Below are 26,854 nucleotides of genomic sequence, written 5' to 3' on the forward strand. Positions count from 1 at the left end.
GCCAAGGGCCATGCTAATGCTCATGGTGGGCCAGGGTGGGTTGTACTGGAGGGGACCATGTGTGGAGCGTCCTTAGGGCAGGCCTCGGGGAGTTGCAGGCACAGTCTGGGACACAAGGGGCCTCTCACCACTTCTGTGCTCTCTTTGCAGAGGTCTGCTGGCAGCTCTAGCCCAGAAGCCGGAGAAGGTAAGGTAAACTCTCTAGAACATTGGACCGCCCTGGAGCCAAACCAGAATGCTCCCTGACCCTGCCCACTCTGTGTCTAGATTCTGACCGTGAGGATGGAAACTACTGCCCTCCTGTCAAGCGTGAGCGGACATCCTCTCTAACTCACTCAGGTGAGTGACCCCCTTGTGGGCCAGGGAGGGCTTGCTGCTGGGGCCCATCTGGGCTGAAGGAAGCTGACACAGTTGCCCTAAAGTGGAGTTGGGAGGTTCCTTGTCAAACCTTGTGGGGACACCAACCATGAATGTCACTGCCTCTGCAAGGACATGGTCGTTGATGTGGACTGGAGGGGACGGTATCCCCACCCATCAGGTATCATGTGTGCACTCAGGCGGAGCCAGGGGCTGTCACTTGCGCTCTCAGCTGCGGCACATGGTGAGGCCAAGGGGGCAGCATCCACATGAATGCCAGCCTCTGGCTCCCAACCAGTGCGGGAAAGAGGCTGATCTAGGCACAGAGACTCTGGAAATGCTCTGTTGGAGGCTGGCAAAGCCCAGCAGCCCGTTTACCCATAGGCACTCTTGGATCCGATGACTGCTGCCCTCCAGGGTGTGGTCTGGTGGCAGGGCCTGAGTCTCCATCTGTGCTGTGAGGGGTGTCACCTGGACCACACATGTATACAGAGGTCCATCTCCTGTGCAAACACAGCTGGAAGACGTGGTCTGTGAACACTGCTTTCCCCTTCAGCTGACAGACCTGGGTCCTCTAAAACAACACAGCTCTTTGCTAGAACTTAACCCAATCAGAGAGTCTTTTTTTTTCTTTTTTTTTTATTATTTTTTTTTCATTTATTTTACATACCAACCAGTGTCTCCTCCGTCCTCTCTTCCTGTTCCCTCCTTCTACCTCCCATCAATCCCTCCTATCTACTACTCCTCTGATCAGAAAGGGGCAGTCCTCCCATTAACAAAGCCTGTCATATCTTGTTGAGGCAGGACCAAGCTCTTTCCCATGCATCAAGGCAGGGTGAAGCATCCCTGCATGAGGGATAGGTTCCAAGAAGCCAGCTCATGTGACAGGTCCTGATCCCACTGCTAGGAGCCCCATTAACAGACCAAGCTACACACCTGTCATCTCCATGCAGAGGGCCTAGGTTGGTCCCTGCACAGGCTCCTTAACGTCGCTCCCACGAGCTCAGGTCAGCCGCCTCTCTGTGAGTTCAAGGCCAGCCTGGTCTACAAGAGCTAGTTCTGGGGCAGGCACAAAGCTACAGAGAAACCTTGTCTCAAAACAAACAAACAAACAAACAAAAAAAAAACCCTCCTCCTTCCTTTCTTCAGCTGAGCTCCCGGAGCTTGACTCAGTGCTTGGCTGTGGATCTCTGCATCTGCTTCCATCAGTTAGTGGATGAAGGCTCTCCCTTGACAGGGCGGTCGCTGGTATGACTAAGGAGAAGGCCAGTTCAAGCACCCTCTCCGCTATTGCTAGGAGTCTTAGCTGGGGTCATCCTTGTGGATTCCTGGGAGTTTCCCTGGCACCAGGTTTCTCTCTAATCCCAAAATGGCCCCCTCTGTCAAGACATTTCTTTCATTACTCTTCCCCCATCCCAACCCCAACTCCACCAACCTAATCCTTCCCCCTCCCATTCTCTTCCCTCCCCTTCCCCACTACCAGTTTACCCAGGAGATCTTTTTTATTTCTTCTTCCCAGGGAAATCCATGTGTCTCTCTTAGGGTCCTCTTTGTTACCTAGCTTCTCTGGAGCTGTGGATTGTAGCCTGGTTATCTTTTGCTTTACAGCTAATATCCACTTATGAGTACATACCATGTTTGTCTTTCTGGGGCTGGTTTACCTCACTCAGGATTTTTTTTTTCTAGATCCATCCATTTGCCTGAAAATTCATGATGTCATTGTTTTTTACCGCTGAGTAGTACTCCATTGTGTAATTGTACTATATTTTCTTTATCTATTCTTTGGTTGAGGGACATCTAGGTTATTTTCAGGGTCGGGTTATTACGAATAATGCTGCTATGAACATAGTTGAGCACATGTTCTTGTGGTATGATTGAGCATCCTTTGGGGGTGTATACACACACATACACACACACACATACGATTGCTATAGCTGGGTCTTGAGGTACATTGATTGCCAGTTTTCTGAGAAACCACCATACTGATTTCCAAAGAGGCTGTAAAAGTTTGCACACACACCCCCCAGCAGTGGAGGAGTGTTCCCTTTACTCCGCATCCTCACCAACATAGGCTGTCGTTAGCATTTTTGATCTTATCCATTCTACAGATGTAAGATGGAATCTCAGAGTCATTTTGATTTGCAGTTCCCTGATGGCTAAGGATGTTGAACAATTCCTTAAGTGTATCTAGGCCATTTAAGATTCTTCTGTTGAAGGACCTTGGTCTTCCCGCAGGGCAGGGAATTTGGACTGCTCTTCAGTATCGAGAGGGAGGGGGAATGGAGTGGGGGGAGGAGAAGAGGAGTGGGGATAGGGGGAGGGAAGTGGGGGGAGGGGCAATATTTGGGAGGAGGGGAGGGAAATGGGAAACGGGGAGCAGGTGGAAATTTTAATTAAAAAAGAATAAAAAAAAAAAAAAGATAGTTAAAAATCCACCCACCAGAGCTTGAAAAGGCAGGCTGGCAAGTGGAGAGAGCCTGTGTCCTACCCCCTCCAGTGAGGAGGAGCTTCAAATGGAAACTGAAAGACAGGTTTGAAATAAGGTAGCCTCTGAGAATTGCAGCTTCAGGTCAATTAGATATAAATAAAAAGGTTAAACATGTATGTTTTCCATTTCACAATTTTGCTTCTTTGTCAAAAGTCTACTATTTATAGGCATGTGAACTCGTATTCAAGGCGGATTGATTTCAGTACTGTGGATCTGTAGTAAAGTTTTAAAGGCAAAAAAAAAAAAACAAAAAACAAAAAACAAAAAAAAAAACAAAAAAAAGAATCTGGCGAATGCCTGGTGCTGTGGAAGAACTGACTCTTTTTATCTTCCAATGTATTAAATGCAAATTCAAACTGTAAAAAAAAAAATTCTTCTGTTGAGAGTCTCTGTTCAGATTTGTACCCCATTTTTTAATTGGAGTATTTGGCATTTTGATGTCTAGTTTCTTAAGTTCTTCATATATCTTGGAGATCAGCCTTCTGTCAGATGTGGAGTTATTGAAGATCTTTTCCCATTCTCTGGTCTGCCATTTTGTCTTGTTGACAGTGTCCTTCTCAGTTTCAGGAGGTTCCATTTATTAGTTGTTGATCTCAGGGTCTGCTACTGGTGTTATAGTCAGGAAGTCGTCTCCTGTGCCAATGTGTTCAAGTGTACTTCCCACTTTCCTTTCTATCAGGTTCAGTGTGGCTGGCTTTATGTTGAGGTCTTCGATCCACTTGGACTGGAATTTTGTGCATGGTGATAGATATGAATCTATTTGCATTCATTTACATATTGACATCTAGTTATGCCAGTACCATTTGTTGAAGATGCTTTCTTTTTTTCCATTGTATAATTTTGGCTTCTTTATCAAAAATCAGGAATTCGTAAATTTATGGATTTATGTCAGGGTCTTGTATTTGATACTATTGATCCATCTGTCTGTTTTTATGCCAGTACAATACTGTTTTTATTACTGTAGCTCTATAGTAGATCTTGAAGTCGGGGTGGTGATGCCCCCAGAACTTCTATATTATACAGGATTGTTTTAGTTGCCCTGGGTTTTTGTTTTTGCATATGAAGTTGATTATTGTTCTTTTTTTATAGATATTTATTGAGCTCTACATTTTTCTCTGCTCCCCTCCCTGCCTATCCCCTCCCCCAAGGTCCCAATGCTCCCAATTTACTCAGGAGATCTTGTCTTTTTATACTTTTTTTTTTTGATATTTATTTACTTATTATGTATACAACATTCTGCCTCCGTGTATGCCCGCACGCCAGAGGAGGGCGCCTGATCTCATTACAGATGGTTGTGAGCCACCATGTGGTTGCTGGGAATTGAACTCAGGACCTCTGGAAGCGCAGTCAGTGCTCTTGACCACTGAGCCATCTCTCCAGCCCCCTTTTTATACTTTCTACTTCCCATGTAGATTAGATCTATGTAAGTCTTTCTTAGTGTTCTAATTGTTGTCTAAGTTCTCTGGGATTGTGGTTTGTAGGCCTGCTTTCTTTGCTTTATTTTTAAAAACCACCTATGAGTGAGTACATGTGATAACTGTCTTTCTGTGTCTGGGTTACTTCACTCAAAATAATGTTTTCTAGCTCCTTCCATTTTCCTGCCAAATTCAAGCTGTCGTTCTTTTTTTCTGCTGTGTAGTACTCCATCATGTAAATGTACCACATTGTTCTTATCCATTCTTTGGTCAAGGGGCATTTAGGTTGTTTCCAGGTTCTGGCTATGACAAACAAAGCTGCTGTGAACATAGGTGAACACATGTCCTTGTGGCATGATTGAGCATCCTTTGGATATATACCCAAAAGTGGTATTACTGGGTCTTAAGGAAGGTTGTTTCCTAATTTTCTGAGAAATCGCCACACTGACATCCAAAGGGGTTGTACCAGCTTGCATTCCCACCAGCAATGCAGAAGTGTTCCCTTTTCCCCACAACCTCTCCAGCATTGGTTGTCATCAGTGTTTTTGATCTTAGCCATTTTTACAGATGTAAGATAGAATCTCAGAGTTGTTTTGATTTGCATTTCTCTGATGACTAAGGATGTTGAACATTTCCTTAAGTGTCTTTCAGCCATTTTAGATTCCTCTGTTGCGAGTTCTCTGTTTAGGTCTGTACTCCATTTTTCTTTTTTATTGGAGTATGTGATCTTTTGGTGTCCACTTTCTTGAGTTCTTTGTATATTTTGGAGATCACACCTCCGTCTGATGTGGGGTTAGTGAAGGTCTTTTCCCATTCTGTAGCTGTTGTTTGTCTTGTTGACCATGTCCTTTGCTTTACAGAAGCTTTTCAGTTTCAGGAGGTCCCATTATTAATTGTTTCTCTCAGTGTCTGTGCTGCTGGGGTTCTATTTAGGAAGTGGTTCCCTGTGCCAGTGCATTCAAGTGTACTTCCCACTTTCTCTTCTATAAGGTTCAGTGTGGCTGGCTTTATGTTGAGGTCTTTGATCCATTTGGACTTGAGTTTCATGCATGGTGATAGATATGGGTCTATTTTCATGATTATTGTTCTTTCAGTGTCTGAATAATTGTTTTTGGAATTTTGATGGGGATTGCACTGAATCTGTAGATTGCTTTTGGTAAGATGGCCATTTTTACTATGTTAATCATACCTATCCAAGAGCATGGGAGATTCTTTTCATTTTCTGATGTCTTTTTCAGTTACTTTCTTCAAAGACTTAAAGTTCTTGTCAAACAGGCCTTTCACTTCTTTGGCTAGTGTTACCCCAGGGTATTTTATGTTATCTGTATCTGTTATGTAATTGTTGTGGGTAGCTGCGGGGCTGTGTCCCGCCACCCGGCTAGCTTTATCTGAAATAATTACACGGAAACTATATTCTTTTTTTTTTTTTTTTTTTTTTTGGTTTTTTAAGACAGGGAAACTGTATTCTTTTAAACACTGCCTGGCCCATTAGTTCCAGCCTCTTATTGGCTAGCTCTTACATATTGATCTAACCCATTTCTAATATTCTATGTAGCACCACGAGCTGGCTTACCAGGAAAGATCTTAACCTGCATCTGTCTGGAGTGGGAGAATCATAGCGACTGCCTGACTCAGCTTTCTTTCTCCCAGCATTCTGTCTGTTTACTCCGCCTACCTAATTTTCTGTCCTATCAAAGGCCAAGCAGTTTATTAATTAACCAATGAAAACAACAGATTAGAAAGAAATCACTCCCACATCATTTCCCTTTTTCTGTTTAAACTTAAAGAAGGCTTTCATTTTAACATAGTAAAATTACATATAGCAAAACAGTTATCAAGCAAGAATTACAGTTACAATATTTATATCTATTTTATCTTTTATCATAACTAAGGAAAACTACAACTATGTATCCATTCTTCAACTCCATCAAAGACTCCAGAAGGATATAATATTACCTAAGCAAACAAGAAATCCAAAACTCTAGAAATGACAGAGACATCTCGCTGCCTGTACAGTCACCCAAAGTTCTTTTATACCGTTGGGGCATCCGTCTTCGGCCTTCAGGCCCATAGTGTTCAGCAGACATTTCCATGAAGCAGGAAATTTCAAAAGACAGTTCAGTCACTATCTGCTGTGTCCTGCAGAATGTCTCGCAGACTCTTTCATAAATCAGGAATCCCGAAAGATCATCTCACCTTTAGGCAAGTTCAGCAGTCCTCTCTCTGCGGGTTTTCTGTGTCCAGTTTATGCAATAGTCCAGGCTTCCTTGCCGCCCCAGCTCCCGGCCACCCGGCTAACTTTACACCCGAAATAATTACACGGAAACTGTATTCTTTTAAACACTGCTTCGCCCATTAGTTCCAGCCTCTTATTGGCTAGCTCTTACATATTGATCTAACCATTTCTAATAATCTGTGTAACACCACAAGGTGGCTTACCAGGAAAGATCTTAACCTGCATCTGTCTGGAGTGGGAGAATCATGGTGACCGCCTGACTCGGCTTCTTTCTCCCAGCATCTTTGTTCTGTTTACTCCACCCAACTAAGGGTTGGCCTATCAAATGGGCCTAGGCAGTTTCTTTATTAATTAACCAATGAAAGCAACAGATTAGAAAGAAATCACTCCCACATCATGTAATCTGTTATGTAGGGTGATGTTTCTCTGACTTCTTTCTTAGCTTCTTTATCATTTGTATATAGGAGGGCTACCATTTTTGTTTTTGTTTTGAGTTGATCTTGTATCCTGCCACATTACTGAAGGTGTTTATCAGCTGTAGGAGTTCCCTGTTACAATTTTTCAGGTCACTTAATTTGTACTATCATATCATCTGCAAATAGCGAAAATTTGACTTCTTCCTTTCCAATTTGTATCCCCTTAATTTCATTTTGTTGCCTTATTGCTCTGGCTAGAACTTTGAGTACTATATTGGATAGATCTCTAGAGAGTGGACAACCTTGTCTTGTTCCTGATTTTAGTGGAACTGCTTTGAGTTTCTCTTATTTGATGTTAGCTGTCAGCTTGCTGTATATTGACTTTATTATGTTCCTTGTATCCCTGACCTCTCCAAGACCTTTATCGTGAAGGGATATTAGATTTTGTCAAAGGCTTTTTCAGTATTTAATGAGATGATCGTGTGGTTTTTATTTTTTCAATTTGTTTATATGGTAGATTTCATTGACAGATTTTCATATGTTGAACTATCCCTGCATCTCTGGGATGAAGCTGGCTTGATCATGGTGGGTGATGGTTCTGATGTGTTCTTGAATTTGATTTGTCAGTATTTTATTGAGTATTTTTACATCAATGTTCATGAGTGAGATTGGTCTGTAATTCTCTTTCTTAGTAATGCCTTTGTGTGGTTTGGGTATCAGGTAACTCGTACAAAGAATTTGGCAATGTCCTTTCTATTGTGTGAAAAAAATTTGAAGAGTATTGGTGTTAGCTCTTTGAAATTCTGATAGAATTCTGTGATGAAACCATCTGGCCCTGAATGACTGTTTCTATTTCCTTAGGGGTTATGTTTCTGTTTCCTTAGGGGTTATAGGTCTGTTTAAATTGTTTATCTGGTCTTGATTTTATTTTGGCATGTCGTGTATCTATCCAGAAAATTGTCCATTTCTTTCAGATTTTCTAATTTTGTGGAGTAAGGTTTTTGGAGTATGACCTAGTGATCCTCTGGATTTCCTCCTTGTCTGTTGTTATGTCCCCCTTTCTATTTCAGATTTTGTTAATGTGTATGTTCTTTCTCTGCCTTTTGGTTAGTTTGAATAAGGGTTTGTCTATCTTGTTGATTTTTCACGAAGAACTAAGTCTTTGTTTCATTGATTCTTTGTATTCTCTTTGTTTCTGATTTATGTATTTCAGCCCTCAATTTGATTATTTCCTGTCATCTACTTTTCCTGGGTGAATTTGCTTCTTTTTGTTCTAGGACTTTGAGGTTTACTGTTCAGTTGCTAGTGTGAACTTCTCCACATTCTTAATGTAGGCACTTAGTGCTATGAATTTTCCTCTTAGCACTGATATTTTGGGTATCTTGTGCATCCATTTTCATCGACTTATAGGAATGTTTAATTTCTTTATTTCTTCCTTGACCCAGTGGTAACTCAGTTTTCATGAGTTTGAAGGTTTTTGTGGTTTGTGTTGTTATTGAACTCTAACTTTAAGCCATGGCAGTCAGATACAGGGGGTTATTACAGTGTGTGTGTGTGTGTGTGTGTGTGTGTGTGTGTGTGTGTGTGTGTGTGTGTGTGTTGAGGTTTTCTTTGTGACCAAATATGTAGTCAGTTTTAGAGAAGGTTCCATGAGGTTCTGAGATGAAGGTATCTTCTTTTGTATTTGGGTGAAATGTTCTGTAGATGTCTGTTAAGTCCATTTGAGTCATAGCATCTGTTAGTTCCCTTATTTCTCTGTTAAGTTTCTGTCTGGCAGACTTGTGCGTTGGTGAGAGTGTGGTGTTGACGTCTCCCACTGTTAATGTGTGGGGTTTGGTGTGTGGATTAAGCTTTAGTACTGTTTTTTTATTAATGTGGCTGTCCTTGTATTTAGGCCATAGGTGTTGAGAATTGAGACTTCATCTTGATGGTTATATGAAATGTCCTCCATTTCTTTTGATTAATTTTAGTTTGAAATCTATTTTGTTATATTAAGGTAGCTACACCAGCTTACTTCTTAGGTTCATTAGATTGGAAAAATCTTTTTCCAATCCTTTACTTTGAGGTAATGTCTGTCTTTGAAGTTGGAGATGGATCCTGTTTTTGTATCCATTGTGCTAGCCTGAATCTTATTGGCGAATTGAATCCATTGATGTTAAGAGATGTTAATGACCAATGATTGTTAATTCTTGTTATTTTTTGGTTTTGTTGTTGTTGGTAGTGTGTGTTTCCTTTCTTTGGGTTTTTCTGGTATGAGATTATCTATTGGATGTAGCTAGCTTCCTTGGATTGAAATTTTTCTCCTAGTTCTTTCTGTAGAGCTTGATTTATGGGTAGGTATTATTTAAATCTGGTTTTGTCATGGAATATCTTGTTTTCTCTTTGGTGATTGAAAGTTTTGCTGGGTATAATAGTCTGGGCTGGCACCTGTGGTCCTTTAGTGTCTGTAAAACGTCTGTCTAGGACCTTCTGGCTTTCAGAGTCTCCATTGAGAATTTGGGTATAATTCTGTTAGGTCTGCCTTTATGTTACTTGATTTTTTTTCCTTTGCAGCTCTTAATACTCTTTCTTTAATCTTTATGTTTAGTATTTTGATTAGTCTGTGCCGAGGGGACTTTTTTTGGTCTAGCTTATTTGGTGTTCTGTAAGCTTCTTGTACCTTCATAGGCATTTCCTTCTTTAGGTTGAAAAAGTTTTCTTCTGTGATTTTGTTGAATATGTTTTCTATGCCTTTGAGTTGGAATTATTCTCCTTCTTCTATCCCTATTATTCTTAGGTTTTGGTTTTTTCATGGTGTCCCAGATTTCCTAGATGTTTTATTTTAGGAGTTTACTGGATTTAACATTTTCTTTGACTGATGAATCTGTTTCCTCTATCGTATCTTCAACAACTGAGATCCTCTCTTCCATCTCTTGTATTCGGTTGGTGATGCTAGAATCTGTAGTTCCTGTTCACTTCCCCAGATTTTCCATTTCTAGAATTTTCTCCATTTGTGTTTTCTTTATTGTTTCTATTTCAGTTTTCAAGTCTTGAACTGTTTGCTTCACCTGTTTGACTATTTTGGCTTTCTTTAAGGGATTTATTGATTTTTTTTTCCTATTTTTTTTTTGTTTGTTTGTTTGTCTTTTCCTTGATTTCTTTAAGGTTGTTTTCCTGTGTTTGAGCTGCATTGGAATGTTCAGGTCTTCTGCTGTGGGATCTCTGGGTTCTGGGTGCCATATTGCTCTTCTGGCTGTTGAATGAATGTATTGTTACACTGGTGTTTGCTCATCTGTTCTTCAACTGGTGTGGTTTGCACCTTGCCTGTGTAGTCTGCTGGAGTCGTGGGAGAGGGCTGGCTGTGGGGAGCTTGTTGAGCTCCATGGGTTGGGTTGCAGACTGGGTCTGGGTGGGTCGCAGGGGTGCTGGTGCAGCCTGGAGGCTTACAGGCTGCTAGGGACTGCCTTGTATTTTTAAAAAACAACAGAAAACCAAGCTGAGGCTCAGTGAGTAGTACAGTTGTCTAGTGTGCAGGAGACCCTGGGTTTGGATCCCAGGAGCATATAAACCAGGCATAGCGGTGAGCACCAGTCAGCAGAGCACTCGGGACCAGGCGGCTGTGCTCTTTGTGTCCCCAGGTGTCTCTGCACCCGGCTTGAGTCCAAGCACTGCCTTTAGCCACAGCTGAGGGGCACACAGGGCAGCCTTTTTTGGTCTTTTCTCTGTAACACCAGCCCTGAGATGTCCTCGGCTATAAATGATCTCCCTAGTCAGGCTGACAGAGGCGGTATAAACACTGAAGCTCCACAGGCATTCTGATGCTTTGTGTGGTGTCAATGGCCGCCGAAGGCCAGGCAGCTGTTATAAGAACATTGGCCCCACTTCCATTTGTGACCTCCCTTTCTGGTGTAGAAGCCAGATTCTCTAATCATCCTTGGCTTTGCCCTGAAGAGCAAGAACATTCAGGGCCCTGACCTCTGCTGCCTCTGGTCCTCGTCCTGGTGGTCCATCCCAGAGTGGCAGGTGTTGCTTCTACTCTGTGAGGAGGTGCGGTCCAATTCCTGATAGCCAGGCCCCTCCTTGCCTTCACTCTACATCTGGAGCATGGTTGCCCTGCAGAACAGGCGTCCCAGGCCCTTCCAGCTGCACACACCTTTGGTTTGAAGGCCCCGTGCCAGTTTGTGGGTATGTAGAGGTAGCACAAAGGGGATTTGTAACTTTGTCGGCTGGCCTGCCTTGATTCTGTGTGTGTCTGTCTTTGTATGTGAATGTTGAAAATGCAAACTCAGGGCCTTAGACTTGCAGAACAGGCCTTCCGAATCTTCAGGCCCAGGGCTGACTTTCGGGGATCCACAAGAGTGACTTAGTATCTTGGGCACAACAGTTTCCATACTCTCTCTGGTGTTACTACTGTCCATCTTTCAGTCAGGGCCCTGTGCTTCCCCAGCGTGGTCATGCTCTGCCCTGTGTAGGAAGCTCTCGTTCACCCCATTCTTCTGTCCCACCTATAGCCCCAGAGCCTTCCCTCCCTGCCCTGTTCTTGGGTCTTGGAGCAGGGCAGATAAAAATCTGGATCATCTGCTTGAGCTGGTGGCTTCTGGGCTGTCACGAATCTGATGCATGGGTGTCGGCAGTCTGAACACTCCTAGTCCCTTTACTTTTGGTCCTCCCGGGGACTTTGCTCACCACTCCATCTCAGCCCTGGAATCTGCCTTGCTTCTCTGTTTGGGATGTGGCCTCTAGAACCAGAATCTTGGTGTTCAGGGTACCCTGCTTGGCCCTGTTCCTGGGCACATGGAGCCCGCACTGATAGGGTTCTAACGCCCTAACCCTTTTTCCTGACATGAAGAAGCCTGGTTTCAGCCAGACATGGAGACGTACATTTGCCATCCATTCTTTTTTGCTTGTTTGTTTTTGTTTTGTTTTTCGAGACAGGGTTTCTCTGTAGCTTTGGAGCCTGTCCTGGAACTAGCTCTTGTAGACCAGGATGGTTTCAAATTCACAGAGATCACCCGCCTCTGCCTCCCTAGTGCTGGGATTAAAGGTGTGTGCCACCACTGCCCGGCCTGTCATCCTCCGCTCTTAGGAGGTGAGGCAGGAAGATTAGAAGTTCAAGGCCATCCTCAGCTACACAGTGAGTCTGAGGAAGAAACCCGGCTCTGCCCTTCATCCTCACATCATGCCATCCCAGGCCCTAGCCATGTCAGCAGCTGCTCTGGGAGCTTTGCCAGTCTCTGGCCAGCCTGGCTCAGTCCCCAGTGTATTCCCAATTAAGCAGGGATCTCCCTTGGGTGAGCAGTTTCCCCCATCAGCCAGCACCCCTGCCTCTCAGGTAGCATATATCCGATAGCCAGTTGTGTGGGAGGGGGTGAAGCTGGGTTTTCCAGGTCCTGGGTGAGTCACACACAGCAACACTGTTAGCAAAATGAGTCTCCAGAGGACCTGAGAAGAGCCCTGGGTGTCCCTGTGGATGGGGCTGGGGATAGAACTCTGAGCCCCTGCTCACTGAGTGTTGACAAGCGTCTGTCCATCTGGTCATAGTGGTGCCCTGCATGAATCCCTGTATCGTAGCACGGTGGCCACACTGGTGCACCAAGCTGGTGCAGGTGAGTGGCTGCAGTCCCTATGGCCAGCTGTTGAGATTACTTCTGTAGGGAACAGGACCCTGAGAGACCTATGGCCAGGACACAGCTGCCCAAAGCTAGCCTTTGGGTTTCAGTTACACCATTTATGAATTTGGTCTCTGGTTTGAAAAGTGTGGTCCAGCACTAATCCCCTGGAAGCATCCCTGCCCAGCTCCATGGCTGGCTCTAGTAGCCCCTTTGTCACACATGCAGGTCATGTTTGGCTTGAGTGCTGCTCTGACTGGGTGGTCCCCAAGGCAGCCTCTGAGCTTTTCTGTGTGGCCAGTTTCCTGTCAGTGTTCCCAGTCAACCCCAAATAAACTCCATCCTCATGAGCCCTGGCTCCAGTCCCCCTCAGTGTCCTCCCTCCTCAGCTGCAGGCATCACGAGTCCCCTTCATATTTTTGAGTTCACCACTTCTGAATATTCCCCATCCGCATTTCCAGCACTGTGGGACCTTCTGTTCACCTAAGACCTAGACAGTTTCTTTGTCTGTGTGTGTGGTGCACCATGTTTCAGGGGTGCTGGTGTTCTCACCTGTGCCTGTCAACACCACTGTCATCGTTCATTGCCCTACATCTCACCGATTGGGCTGGCCCCGCTGGCCAGAGATCTCTGCCTGCACTGTGTGTGCTTTTGCTGGTGCGTGGGGATCTGAACTCAGGTCCTTGTGCTTGCACAGCAGGCACTCTACCCACTGAGCCAGCTCCCCAGCCCAACGTTTTAGGGTTATCTTCTGCTGACCTTTTCCCAAGGATTTTATTGTTTGATTCCATCAGGAGGGTCATGGGTATGGGAGGAGAGGGTGGAGTCTGCATTCCCCATGCCTGATGATTGAGCCTCCAAGACTGCCTGTGACCTGTGCATATTCCCACACCTTTCTGTCCTGGGTCAGGTTAGACCAGCTGGCACTGAACTCCAGGCATGTCCTGAGGGCCTGCCCAACAGTACCATCACTCCCTCTCCTGGGAGGAAGGACCAGGCCACGTGAATATGTTACCCTGCCTCAGCATCTTCAGCCTCCAGGTCTCCTGGGCTGGTCTTGCTGCAGTCACTCCTCTGACCCGGGGCCTCCTACTTTCGCGATGCAGCCTGACCATGCTCAGGGTCTCAGACCCACTGTGCTCCCTGTTTGGCTGAGCTCAGCTGTGTCTTGTGCTTGCAGAGGAGAAAAGCAGCAGCTTCCGGCTGAAGCCCCCAACGCTCATCCATGGCCAGGCGCCCAGTGCAGGTAGGTGACGTTGCTAGGCCTTTACCTAGCCCCAGGATCCTTGCTGCAGGCCCCAGTCTGTCTACAGGGACGTAACTGACATAGACGCAGCCCTGAAAAGCTGCTCAGACCTGCGGGAACAGGGTGTCTCCTACCTGGGAACTCACTGTGACCCTGCACCAGCTATGGCCATCTCCCCTTGCACTGGGTCAGCTCTCAGAGTGTAGCAGTGACCTGGACCTCATCACAGATCCCAGTGACAGGTGACTGTCACTATAGAGAAAGGGCTGGTTTTGAGTGTGGCCTCCCTTGCACGACCATTGGAGTTGATGTGCCCTGGAGCAGCAGGGACAGGGTTCCTAGAATCCACTGTGTTCCAGGTCTGCCCAGCCAGAAGCCCAGGGAACAGCAGCGTGGTGTCCTCCGCCCAGCTGTGCTGCAAGCCCCACAGCCCAAGGTGCTGTCACAGACGGGTAAGGGACCAAGTCACAGTCTGAAGTACAGAGGCGAGCGGTTCCTTTGGGCTGGCTCCATTCTGGGGAGCCAAAGTAGAGGAATGGAATGCTGCCCACCTCTCTTGTCAGCCTCCCAAGCCGTGCTCTGTCATCCTTGCAGAGCAGTTTCCAAGCCACCTGGGGCTCTCTGGGTTCTGGTCTTGTCATTCAGAGCTCATCAGTGAGCTAGGACCTGACTCATGCTGACTCCAGTGCTCAGAGTCAGCCAGATCGACAACGCCATAGCACCCTCGAAAATTCTTGTCTTGTTTTGTTCCGATTTGGGGGCCAGCAGGATGGCCCAGCATGTCAGGGTGATTGCCGTTTTGTCTTGGTTTAGTTGGACTTTTGTGACTCGGCATCTCAGTGTGCAGCCCGTCTGCTTCTGCACTCACTCTGTAGCCCGGAATTCTCAAGCATGGGGTAGTAGGCATGCGCCACTGTGCCAGCTCCCTTCTGGCTTTGTGAGTGTGCGCATGCACAGACGGGCTTTCTCCAATTACAAAAGACCTGTCTTTGCTAGGTTTTCTTTTGCTCATCATTTTCTGGAAACCAGTTCTTGTTTGTGTCTTGTTTGGGGAAGGGAGTAGTGCTGAGGATGAAACCCAGCTCCGTGCGTGCCGCCTGCCGGTGTAGTGTATCGAGAATAAAGACAGCAGCCCCCCATGTGGGAGCTTTGAGCATGTTTTGTTTTTAATCTAAGAATACATGGGTTTTTGTTGTTGTTGTTGTTGTTGTTGTTGTTGTTTTATTTTTTTGGATTTTCGAGACAGGGTTTCTCTGTAGCTTTTGGTTCCTGTCCTGGAACTAGCTCTTGTAGACCAGGCTGGCCTCAAACTCACAGAGATCCGCCTGCCTCTGCTGGGATTAAAGGCGTGCGCCACCACCGCCCGGCTTTACATGTTTTTTTTTTTTAATTTTCCATGTTGCTCTGTCCTTGAACTCATAGCTCTGCTTCCCAAGTGGTGGGATTAAAAGCACTTACCACCATGCCCTGCCTAAGATGAATGGACTTTAGAAGCCTCTTTCCAAAGGAGCCTAGACAGAGCCCAGCAGCTCGGGCAGCTGCCAGAGGGCTGAGGAGGGGATGCATACATGTGCCACTTGCCAACTCTCTCCCTTTTGCAGTCCCCAGTAGTGGCACCAATGGGGTCAGCATGCCAACAGACTGCACAGGACCAGCCACGTCTGCATCACCAGAAAACCTCACACAGAGGAGCCCCTCCGAGTCTGCCGAGGGGACAAACACACTTGAGGTTGGTGGGTCATGGGATGGCTGGAGTGGGCTCCAGGCCTGGTGTGATTTCTGCTCAGGTTCTCCAAGCCTAGACGCCTTCAGTGGTTCCTAGCACTTGGCCTGCCTGGGCTTGCTCAGTGTCCTCTGTGCACAGTGGAACACAACACCCAGGAGGGGCCTGCAGAGGCTCCCAGCATGGGGCTAGACAATAATGGAGAGGACAGCAGAGAGCCAAGGGGGCTCAGTCCTTTGCGGGGATGGTGCTCCTGTGACCTACCCACTTCCACAGGGCCCCTGCTAAGGGTCCTCTCACACCACACCAGGGACTGAGACCTTAGCCACTGGACATCCGGCATTGGTTGATGGCTCTCAGTCAGTGAGGATGGGCTCCACTACCCAAGAGCCCAGGAGCAACTTTTGTGGCTGTGTCCTCACCACAGTGTATCTCCAACACAAGGTCCTACGTGTGTCATTTCCCCCTTACCCCACTCCTAGTCACAGGTGGGCCCTCAGGTGCACGTACAGTGGCGCTGGGGTGTCAGCCCTGGAAACGTGAGAGAGGAGAGGGCCCTGCAGCCCAGGGTTTCAAGGCCACCACCCTGCCCCACCTGCTTCTCAGGCTGCCTGCTCTGCCCTTGAGTTCATCCATGTGGAGTCACAGTCAAAGCTACTGTCTGCTCTCACCAGGAAAATGCTCAGGGAAGGGGAGTCTAGGGCCACATGGGGACATACTCATCCCATTCCTACCCCCTGAATGGGGGCAATGGCTCCTAGCCTGCTCCTTGTGAGTGTAACTGAGACACAGGAGGGAAATCAGGTGCACTGTTCCAGTCAGGCTGTGCCAGCATCCAGCTCCACCAACACAGGGATCCACTTGAGTCACTCTCTGCAGTGCCCAGCCCCTCCCATCCCTTAGCAGAGGACATGCTGGACCAGATCTCACCCCAAGGCTCCACATTTTCGATGTCCTGGGATGGGCAGGATCACCATGCTTGTCTCTGGTGTGACGAGAGCAGGCAGGACACTTACCTTCACAGCATTCCTGGCCTGTGACACGGTCACTAGCTGCTGATCAGGGATGTTGAGCCCGGTGGCTAGGGAGTGGAATTCAGCCTCTGATGAAGCACTGACCAGGATTCACAGCCACGTGATGACACACATGTCAGACAGGAGGGCTTCTTGACTGTGAACCCTGAGACTGGGACTCCTCGATGCGGGTAGAAACCCTGAGGCGTAGGACCTGTGGCAGAGCGAGAAAGGAACCAGATGTGTGGGGGGGGCTGTTGTTCTCGTGACAGTCTCGCAGAGTGCAGTTAGCGCTGTGCCACCCTTCCCACCACTGAGGGCTGCTGCCACAGGGATGGTGGGGCTCCAGGAACTGAAAGCACCCACACACACACCTTCCATGTGCAGCCAGGGTGTCAGCCCAGAGGTCTCCTGGCAACACTCCAGAGTCCCCTCATGTGAGCTACATGGGTGAGCAAGTCCCTGAACTCAAGGAGTCACACTTGCAAGACAGTATTTAGAGGGACCAGTGACAGGTCTTGATGGACTAAAACTGCTTGTTACAAGCCTGATGACCTGAGTTGAAGCCCAGTGGAGAAAGAGACCAACCAGTCCAGGGAGTTACCCTCTGGTGATCATGCGCATGCACGCACACACACGCGCGCGCGCGCACACACACACACACAGTCAAAGAAATGTAATTTGGAAAAAACAAAAACATAAGTTGGTGTAAAACAGTCCAGGAAGCTGTGTTGGAAGTGTGGGAGTGGCCTGCCATATGAGATCCCCAGCCACTGGCTCTATGCACCGTGGAATCTCACATCTGTGTCCCACATCACACCATTTCCTCTCACGACTGATGGGGCTCATTTGGTCTGTCTCTTGGTAGCTGATGTCCCATTTCTAGTGTACATCAGGACCCTTGGTTCTGACTCTGGCTCTGCTGGCACCAGGGTATGGTGACGTGTTTGGCCTCGCTGACAGCCAGTGTCCTTATTCCTGAGCAGAGTCCCCGGGAACAGGTTCTTAGAAGTGCCTTCTGAGCCCCGGGCAGACTGCCTAGAACCAGAAGCCAGTCTGCTGCTCAGAGGGTGCCCTTGGGTCTTGAGCTCCCCATATCTACCCTCTGTCAGCTCCACTGAGGCAGGGAACTGCTGGTATTGGACAGCTGCCAGGCTTCAGGGCTTTCTCTAACGCTCATCACCCCAGGAGAATCTATCATAGCTGCCAGCCATGTGCACGCCTGGCTGACTTCAGGCTCCTGGACGTCCTCTTGCCATCGCTTCTAAGTATGATTGGGTTCTTATTTCCTGTAGGAGAAAGTGTTTCAGAAAACCCCACGTGGCACCTCAGAGGAGGGGCACTGTGAAGAGGAGCAGGCGGCCCCACAGGCCTTTGTGTTTGGACAGAACTTGAGAGACAGAGTGAAGGTATTCGCTGGGTGGATGTGGGGCAGTGGAACTGCAGCAACCAGTCCTTAAGGAGAGTGGCCTGGGGTACCCGTGACAGCCACACATCTACCCAGACATCCATTGCCCAGGGCACCGTTCCACTGAGAATCCCTCCCGACTCTGAGGTAGTGTTTCATGTGGCCCGGGCTAACCTCAAGTCCTGGGATTTCGGGCTACCTCAGGTCATCTTTCCAAGAACAACACTAAAATGCTGGTTGTGTGATTGATTTGCATGGGTTTGATTTGAGATAAGGTCTCATGTAGCCCAGGCTAGTCTTGAACTCACTGTGTGGCTATGGATGACCCTGGACCGATCCTCCAGTCTCAGCCTCCTTATTGCTGGGATGGCAGTTGTACACTAGCCAGCCTGGCTTTGTGATCTGGGCCCTGGGCTCAAGCAGCCCCCACTGGAGCGACCACAGAATCCTCAGCAGAGCGGTCAGACTGCTCCTGGAAACCAAGTCTGATGCCTGCAGTGCCGGAGCATGGGGTCTGGGGCAGTTCTCAGTACCCACAGAACCCAGGATGCCCCTCAGAGAGTGATTTGGCCTGGGCTGCACAGCAAGACCTTGTCACCACATTGAAATGCTCCCCCATGCAAAAGACTCCAGCGCGCCTTCTGTCCCCTGCCATCTGGTGGGCACCTCCTTCTCGGGGCTGGGCACCCACCATGCTCAGCCACAGGACCTCAGGCTTCTATGGGCTCTGCACTCACCCTCCAGTGCCATCAGGCACAGCCATGAGCCAGGGTCGCGGGATCTTCTAATGTCAGGAGTGACACCTACATCATGGCTTTTAAAAGAACCACGGAGAAACTGGTTTTCATGGTACCATACCCCCATTATATGACTGGCTGTGCCGTGTGCCAGTTTTCTAACAAGGTAGAAAAGCTCTTAAAGCTTTGTGATCCTCTCTGCAGGTTTCTCTTCCCCACTTATTTTGAGTGCAGCCCAGACCAGCCTTGAGCCTCAGCCTTCTGCAATGTTGAAATGACAAGTGTGCGGGTCCACACCAGACAAGATCTCACAGTGTAGCCCAGGCTGGCCTAAACTCTTAGGATTCTCCTGCCTCTCCCACCCAGTACTGAGATTAAAGGCATGCACCACCACACCCATCTTGTCTTTGTGTCTTCACCACTGTGTCAGGTGTGGCCATGTTGGTGGCAGATGTACCTTGTGCTCAGTGCATCCTCACGGCAGGACTTGTCAGACAGGGCCACGTGAGCAGCCCTTCCCTCTCTCTGCAGTTAATGAATGAGAACGCCGCTGTGGCAGATGCAGACAGCACTGCGCACCCCAGCTCAGAAACACCTACTGCAACCAACTACTTTCTGCAATACATCAGCTCCAGGTGAGTGCGTTGTTGTGCACACCAGGACTCTCCACTTGAGAAGAGAGGTCCAGCTGGCCTGTGCGGCAGGCTGTGGGCCTGGGGAGGGGGGCGGGGGGAGATAGGCGTTTGTGTGTGCCTGTGGTGCCACACTGACGGTGCCACTCCTCTCCAGTGCAGACAGCTCAGCCCACAGTACTGACACCTCCAACAAGTTTGTGTTTGGCCAGAACATGAGCGAGCGCGTCTTGGTGAGTGGCCCTGGCTGGCACTGTTATCTACTTGGGGGCTCACAGCATGTGGCTGTCATGCTGTCTCCTGTACAGTCAGGACAGGATTCTCAGGTACAGGAATGAGAAAGACCAGCTCCAGCTCACATTCGCTACAGGCTTCTGTTGCCCCCCAGAGGCTACTAGGGGGCCGGCTTCACCCTGTCTTTACTCTTGACTGACACAGGCATCCCTGTGGCCAGCGCCACAGCTGGCCCCAAAGCTACACCACTGAGATAGGTGGCCTGTGTCCCTGTTCACAGAATCAGCCATGCCTGCCACTTTTGCAGGACAGGGGCAGCCAGGATAGCAGGCGCGTGCATATCCCCTGCTTCTGAACACTTGTAGCCCAGGACGCAGAGTCTAGCCATCACCCACTCCTCTCGGACATTTTCTCCCTCTGGGTGTGCGTCCAGCCCTACCATGGTGTCCACAGACTCTGGTCATGCCCCTGGCACCTGGTACGGTCACCATGCTGCAGCTTATTCCTGTTGGTCTGCCACAGCGTGTGGTCCTGAAAGGAGGACCTGACTAGGAATGGCTGTTGAGGACAGGCCCCTGCAGGGTGCTCAGGTGTCAGGCCTCTGGGAAGTGCTGAGCAGCCGTCCCTGCTGGGCCTCTCACTCTGTCCTCAGCACCCACAGCAGCTCCGCCCTGGCACGCTTGTTTCCTCAGAGCCCCCCCAAGCTGAATGAAGCCAACTCAGATGCCAGCAGGGAGACTACGCATGTCCAGTCAGGGTCTGAGCCATCGTCCCAGGAGGCTGCCCCCAAGAAAGGTAGGGCACAGCTCTGCACACACCTCAGGACACTCCCGACCACTAGGCAGGGACAGCTGTGGCCCCAGTAGATGTGAGAGGTCGACTTGAAGTGCCCGGGATGGATGGCGGGTGGCCATGCTCTGCTGACCAAGACAGGGCTCCTCGGGTCCCCAGGAGCCCCAGGCCTGCTAACTCGGTTGTGGTTTTGGGTCCTCTCATGCAGAATCACTGGCCGAGTCAGCCGCTGCCTACACTAAGGCCACAGCGTGGACATGTTTGCTGGAGAAAGTGGAGGTCATCACGGGGGAGGAGGCCGAAAGTAATGTGCTGCAGGTGAGAGCAAGCGTGCTGAGCAGGGCAGCCAGGAGTGGACTGCGTAGCGAGACCTGACTTCCAGAACAGCGAGTGAAGGCAGGGAGATGTCTGAGTTCAAGGCTAGCTTGGGCTACTGAGAGAGTCCCAGGACAGTCAGGAACATTTCTGCCTAAGCCAGTTGCACAGCCATTGTCACAGTTGGAGCCCCGTCCAGTGAGCCAGCACCCGCAAGTCTTCCCCTTGCCTCTGGGTTTCCCAGTTCTGAACACTTCTGGGATTCTCTGATGTGTGGAATTTTGCCCTGGTTTTGTCACTGAGTTTGGCATCCTTAGGTTGGTTGTTTCTGTCCCTGACTGGGTAACACCCCAAGGGACTGCATGGTGCCAGTGCACTAGTGCTCGGCCCTTTCTGCTTTGGACCCCTCATAGGCAGGATGACACACGCATGTTTGTAAGGACATTCACTTGCTTTCTGGGTCGGCAGTGGAAGGGACTGCCATGCTGTTGTCTTCCCAAGCACTGTAGGATGTCCCTGCAGCCAGGCAACTCATAGCAACACCCAGCACTCCTTCCCGTGGGAGCGAGGTGGCATCTCTGTGTGTTTAGGTTGCCAGAGTTCTTGCTTACGCATTTGGGCAGGGTACATGGCTCCGTAGTAGAACATAGCTTGCCAGAGCTTGGCTTCCATTCCCAGCACCACAGAAACTGAAACACATAAAGAGACGACTGTGCATAAAGAACAAAGCTGGGTGCTGGCTGGCAGCGTCCTGACCATAGCTGTGGACTGGTAGGCAGGTGGGGTAATGAGATACCCAGCATCATTGGTAGCTTTGATTTGAAGTGGAGCTTGAGTTTGGTGGGGTACAGAGGGTGGGTACCCATACCCTGCTCACTGACCCCATGTGTTACAGATCCAGTGTAAGCTGTTTGTGTTTGACAAGACCTCACAGTCATGGGTGGAGCGTGGCCGGGGACTTCTGAGGCTCAATGACATGGCATCAACTGACGACGGCACGTTACAGTCCCGGCTGGGTGAGCACTGGATAAGGGTAGACCCTTCTAGAGGTGGCCCCGGGGTCACACCAGACCAGAAGTGTGGGGGCCACAGCTGGGGCAGGGCATGGCTGTGAGTAGGGCTACGCGTCCAGGCCCTCTGTCCGGGGCCTACTGCTCCTGCACACTCACTCTCTGCTCAAGCATCCTTCATGGAAACAGTACAGCTCGGAAGCAAGGTGGTGGCAGGAGCATGTCAGCCTGGGCTGTGAGTCCTCAGAGCAGCAGGCACTGCTCCAGTGTCGGTCTGTTGGGGCCTTGTGAACATGATCTCTCTGTAGCCCAGTCTGACCTGGGATCCATTGTGAGCTCTTCCAAAGAAATGGGGAGCTCCTGTCCCATTTGGTTACGTTCCCTTGAAAAGTCAACTTAAGCCCATAATTGGGAGGTGAGGCAGGAGGACTGCTGTGAGTACAAGGCCAAGCACAAAACAAAAGCACAAAAGTTGGTGGAAGCATTTATAGTACTGTGCAGGCAGTGACCTGGGACCTGTGCATATGGGGTAGTGGTAGCTTCTTGTTGTTGTTCTTTTTGTGTTTTTTTGTTTTTAAAATTTATTTATTTTATGTGCATTGGTGTTTTGCCATGGGTGTTGGGTCCCCCTGGAACTGGAACTACAGACAGTTGTGAGCTGCCATGTGGGTGCTGGGAATTGAACCCTGTTTCTTTGGGAGAGCACTTGGTGCTCGGTGCTTTTTTTTTTGAGCCTTTCCTGGAACTTGTAGACCAGGCTGGAACTCACAGAGATCCACCTGCCTCTGCCTCCTGAGTGCTGGAATTAAAGGCTTGGCCCACTACTGCCTAACACAGTTAGTACTCTTAACTACTGAGCCATCTCCAGCCCTAGTTTTTTTTTCCCCCATAACAGGTAGCAAGCCAGGAACTACCTGTATGGTGCTTATTCCTGGAGCCTCAGATGAGCTCCTGGCCTTGGGTGAAAGGGAGGATGGAACTCATGGGCCTGACAGGGTGGGGAGAGTTGGGATCTGCCTCACACACGTGGTGGGCTTGGGCTTGAGGTGGGAGCGGGTAGTCTCCATCTCAGAAGGGCTCTGTGAGAGCATGCCTGCCCTGTTCCAGACCTGCAAGGGCATGGCTCCCCTGGTCTTCTGGAGGTGGGCTGCAGGTTGGGGCATGCGTGAAGCTAAGTGGCCTCCTTGCTGCAGTGATGCGAACCCAGGGCAGCCTGCGGCTCATCCTGAACACGAAGCTGTGGGCACAGATGCAGATGGACAAGGCCAGCGAAAAGAGCATCCGCATCACAGCCACGGACGCCGAGGACCAGGGCGTCAAGGTCTTTCTGATCTCGGTAAGCTCAGGGGAAGGCTGGCGTGGAACACTGGCTCAGTGCTGGTCACTGTCCTAATGTCACAAAGCAAGGACACAAACCTCCTCCCTGGGCAGTTCCCAATAGCTGTGTGCACACCATGCTGTCCCCTCTACTACACATGTGCAGGGATGACAGACCCCACTCTGACCTCATTGTCCAGCCTGACTCTCCAGGGCCTTCCAGCACTTGTAGTCCTTTGTCAGAGAAGTCAGCTGATCAGGCCAGTGTGGCCCAGCGGCAAGCCAGGGTCTACATGTGTGGATGCTGCCCAGCCTGGCTGCCAGCTACACACTGCCACCTCACACATTGTCTCCCCAGGCCAGCTCCAAGGACACTGGCCAGCTGTATGCAGCCCTGCACCACCGCATCCTGGCACTGCGTAGCCGGGCTGAGCAGGAACAGGAGGCCAAGGCTCCCGCACCTGAGCCAGGGGCCACCCGGGCCACCGAGGAGGAAGACAGTGATGAGGATGCGGTGCTAACTCCCTCAGGGGTCACTCCCTCAGGAGCCGGTGAGCAACACGGGGCCTGGGGGAGGGACTCCAGCTGGCCACAGTGTCTGTGCTGGGGCTGAGGGACCCACTCTTCCCACAGGCACAGGTGATGAAGGAGATGGCCAGACTCCTGGGAGCACATAGCAGCGGAGCCACTGTGCCAGGCTGCTGCTTTGTCGTCTGTCCGCTGCCCGTCCCTCCCTGCAGGCCGCGTCATGGTGGTGTCTATTGCTGGGGTGGCCGCAGGCTGGATCCGCGTGTCCCCTCTGCAGCAGACGGGGATGCCAGGATGCGGCTTGGGACTCAAACCTCATCATATTGATGAGCAGAAAGAACGTTCCCTGCCCTCCTCCGATCGAAAAGGCACATTGACACTTGTCACAGCTTCCGCTGGCTCTCAGACCTGGCCTGGTCACCCAGCCTCGTGGTGACCAGCTCTCCCTCCCTGGGCAGCAACAGTTCAAACTCTGAGCTCAGCGTTCTGTTGAGAGCAACCTGCTGTCTGCTCAGCTTCCCACTCTGCCAGGTTCACGTGGCTGATGCCTCTTTCATTTCTGATGGCCTGGCTTTCGAGGACCTGGGTGAAGCTGCTCTTTGGCTGAGCTGATTTGATGTCCCTGTGGGAAGCGTCCGGCCCCCACAGCGACTCCCTAGGTCTGGGCCTGAGAACGCCTGTCTGGACAACGCTGGCCCAGGAGGGTTCCTGTGCTCTTGTTCACCTGCTCCACCTGGGCCTCCCTAAGCAGCACGGCCCTGAGGGATTGACCAACTAGGGCCCCTGAAAGGCAAAGGGCCTGTCCTCGGGCAGAAGGTGACACCCCCACCATAGACTGTGTGGTTCCATCTCTGCCCGGGCCACACCCGGGGAGCCAGCAAGGATACCAGAGGCTGCCTGGCAGATGGGTCACACTGCTTCCAGCCTTAGCCAGTCAGTGACAAGTGACTCCAGACGTCGCCCATGTGTTTTGGAACATTTATGTAAGATTGTCATATGAAATGTATTTGAGAACTGCATTAAAACTTTTAACTAAAACCCCGACCTCCCATGCACCTGGCAGCCAGACAAGCTGGGTGTGGCCAAGGGGGCCCCTGATGGGGTCTGTGCTCAATCCAGCCAGGCCTGCGGGTGGCCCTGCCAAAGACCTGGTCCAGCCGGTTCTTCAGCCTCCCATTCTCACATATTCCCCTCCCTGTGTCTAGTTGGGGCCCCAGGACAGTGATAACAATAGCAGATGGGTCAGGGGACTAGGCTAAGGGCAGTTGTCAGGCAGCTGAGGGCTACAACATCAGAGGCGCCAGGCATTGCTCACCATGGCCACGAACTCTGAATCAGTGTCCACTGAAGCGCTGAGTCCCCTGTAGTAGTCTTGGAACTCGGCCAGTGTGACCTGGGGGGGGGGGAGAGACGATATGCTCTGAGGGGGGAGGGCTATGAGTGGGACCCAGGCCAGGGAAGCTGTCCTGTGGAAAGTACCAGGTGAACACACCTGCCCATCCTTCTCAAATGTGTCAAAATTGTCGAGGAACTGATGGAGGGCCTCATCCTCCGTCCACTCTCCACTGCACACCTTGGGGTGAGCACGGCCAGAGTACACCCCTCGCAGGTCATCCACGGTCACCACACCATCCCCTGTCTGGTCCAGCTTGGCAAAGGCAGCTGAAATCACAGCTTCTCGGGCCTGGGACATAGGGGGCTGTAGAAGGGGACAGTGACTGAGGGGTTCTGGGGCTGGCTACTCACTGGCACCCCTCGCAGTGTCTGAGGCTAGCCTCACCTGTAATGCCCGCAGGAACTCCTCCAGGTCCAGCGTCCCACTGCCATCACGGTCCCAGCGCTTGCACAGTGCCTCTGCCTCTGCCTCCCCCACATCCAACCCCTGCTGTCCCAGGCCCTGCCTCAGCTCCTCTGCATCCAGGGACCGGCTGCCATCCTTGTCCAGGCGGCGGAAAAACCTGGGAAGCAAGATATCAAGTTGGATTCCATTCATGGGAACTGCCGGGCCAGAAGGTGCCGAGAATACCGGGCATGAGGGCTCACCTGGCCAAGCCCTGGATGCCTGAGGCCCCTCGGGATAGACACTGGGCTCTCAGCCTTTCTATGGTGGCATTCACGGTGTCCATTATGAGCGCAAATGAACACTGCAGAGACAGAACTTGCAATGGGTTTCTGTACTCGGCTGGCCTGACAGCTGCTAATACCACACGGCCCAAGAACACCCCAACCACTCACCTGGCTTGCCTATGTCAGGGTCTGACCGGTGGAGCTCCAGGGAGGTCTGTGTGTCCTGCCTGGCACAGCTGTTGCTAGGCAATACAGATGGCTCTGGGGACAGGGAGGGGCCCGACTGTAACTCTTTCTGCGCCAGATACATTAGCTTGCCAAGAAGGACAGGCACTGTGACTCCCAAACCCCTGTCCACCCCTGGGGCCACAGTAGCTTCAAGCCTGGCTGGAGACTTGGGACACACAAGCTGTCTCACTCTGGACTTCAGGGGTACCCCAGCTATTTGGGAGACTTGAGGTGGGGACATAGCTGAAAGTCTGAAGCCAGGTTGGGCTACAGACTGAAACCTTTGTCTTAAAAAAAAAAAAAACACTGGGGCCTGGTGGTACACAAGTATAATCTCAGTGTGCAGGAGATGGAGGGACGGGAGTTCCAGGCTATGTGAGGCTGCCTCTAAATCAAAAGAAACATTGTCCATGAGTTTGCAAGCCAACCAGTGTCGTGATTGAGTTAATGAGAAACTGAAGTGACATTTTGCTGCCCAAACGGATGGCCTGTTGTACTCCAAACATTGGCGAGTATCAGAAAACTAGCTCATTGTTTTCAGTTTTGGTGCTGGGGATGGAACCCAGAGCCTTGGCATGCCAAGCAAATGTTGCTAAGTCACCCCTCAGGCACCATTGCTTTTCTATAGAGAAATGTAAAATATAATCAAGAATTGCTGGGAGCGTTCCTTTTCACAGTGCTGGGATAGAAGCCGGGGTCCCAACCCATGGCAAGTAAGCCCTGTCACTGAGCTACAGCCCAGCAATTCTGAGTCTTAAGATTCAAGGCTGGCCACAAATCATAATCCCAGAGAACCCAGACAACAATGGGGACCCTAAGACAGACACACATAGATCTAATCTACATGGGAAGTAGAAAAAGACAAGCTCTCCTGAGTAAATTGGGAGCGTGGTCACGGGCTGGGGAGTGGAAGGTGGGGCTTGGGTAATAAAACCAATAAATACTTGTCCCCTAAATTCAAAGTTGCTTTGGTACACAGAGCAGTTTCCCTTCCCTTTGGTCTGACTTTCCTCAGCTGTCACAGCCTGGGCAGAGTTGCAGGGCTCCCGACTCCAACCCCAGTCCCCACAACAGGAAGGACAGCCCAGGCTTAGAAATAACTGG

At 50.0% G+C, this 26,854-nt stretch overlaps 2 protein-coding genes across 4 annotated transcripts in view; one reads left to right on the top strand and one right to left on the bottom strand.

Annotated features, from left to right (window-relative positions):
* Ranbp3 (RAN binding protein 3) overlaps positions 1 to 24,467 on the top strand; it is a 52,481-nt gene extending 28,014 nt beyond the window's left edge. For 2 of the 3 annotated variants that reach the window (XM_057771424.1, XM_057771426.1), the window contains 14 exons: positions 151 to 187; positions 268 to 339; positions 13,681 to 13,746; positions 14,106 to 14,198; positions 15,348 to 15,475; positions 17,778 to 17,891; positions 19,159 to 19,262; positions 19,417 to 19,492; positions 20,186 to 20,288; positions 20,494 to 20,603; positions 21,496 to 21,616; positions 22,804 to 22,946; positions 23,286 to 23,478; positions 23,561 to 24,467. In XM_057771424.1, coding sequence (XP_057627407.1) covers positions 151 to 187; positions 268 to 339; positions 13,681 to 13,746; positions 14,106 to 14,198; positions 15,348 to 15,475; positions 17,778 to 17,891; positions 19,159 to 19,262; positions 19,417 to 19,492; positions 20,186 to 20,288; positions 20,494 to 20,603; positions 21,496 to 21,616; positions 22,804 to 22,946; positions 23,286 to 23,478; positions 23,561 to 23,604 — 1,404 coding nt within the window. In that variant the 3' untranslated portion in view covers positions 23,605 to 24,467. The remainder of the gene's footprint in view (positions 1 to 150; positions 188 to 267; positions 340 to 13,680; positions 13,747 to 14,105; positions 14,199 to 15,347; positions 15,476 to 17,777; positions 17,892 to 19,158; positions 19,263 to 19,416; positions 19,493 to 20,185; positions 20,289 to 20,493; positions 20,604 to 21,495; positions 21,617 to 22,803; positions 22,947 to 23,285; positions 23,479 to 23,560) is intronic. The other variant, XM_057771425.1, reaches the window with a different exon arrangement.
* Positions 24,468 to 24,604: 137 nt separating this feature from the next.
* Caps (calcyphosine) lies at positions 24,605 to 26,854 on the bottom strand. Its single transcript, XM_057771427.1, has 5 exons — positions 25,691 to 26,854; positions 25,499 to 25,599; positions 25,236 to 25,413; positions 24,948 to 25,154; positions 24,605 to 24,848 (listed from the first exon to the last, which is right to left on the bottom strand). The coding sequence occupies exons 2-5, from the start codon at positions 25,579 to 25,581 to the stop codon at positions 24,747 to 24,749; spliced, it is 570 nt and encodes a 189-aa protein (XP_057627410.1). The 5' UTR covers positions 25,582 to 25,599; positions 25,691 to 26,854; the 3' UTR covers positions 24,605 to 24,746.

Source organism: Chionomys nivalis, chromosome 6 (genome assembly GCF_950005125.1).
Source record: "Chionomys nivalis chromosome 6, mChiNiv1.1, whole genome shotgun sequence".
NCBI classification, from domain to species: Eukaryota; Metazoa; Chordata; class Mammalia; order Rodentia; family Cricetidae; genus Chionomys; species Chionomys nivalis.

Coding starts and splice junctions, on each gene's coding strand:
- Caps (XM_057771427.1), bottom strand. CDS start 25,581: ATGGACACCGTGAATGCCACCATAGAAAGGCTGAGAGCCCAGTGTCTA. Junction 25,414..25,498: donor GGCATCCAGGGCTTGGCCAG/GTGAGCCCTCAT, acceptor CTTGCTTCCCAG/GTTTTTCCGCCGCCTGGACA. Junction 25,155..25,235: donor AGTTCCTGCGGGCATTACAG/GTGAGGCTAGCC, acceptor CCCCTTCTACAG/CCCCCTATGTCCCAGGCCCG.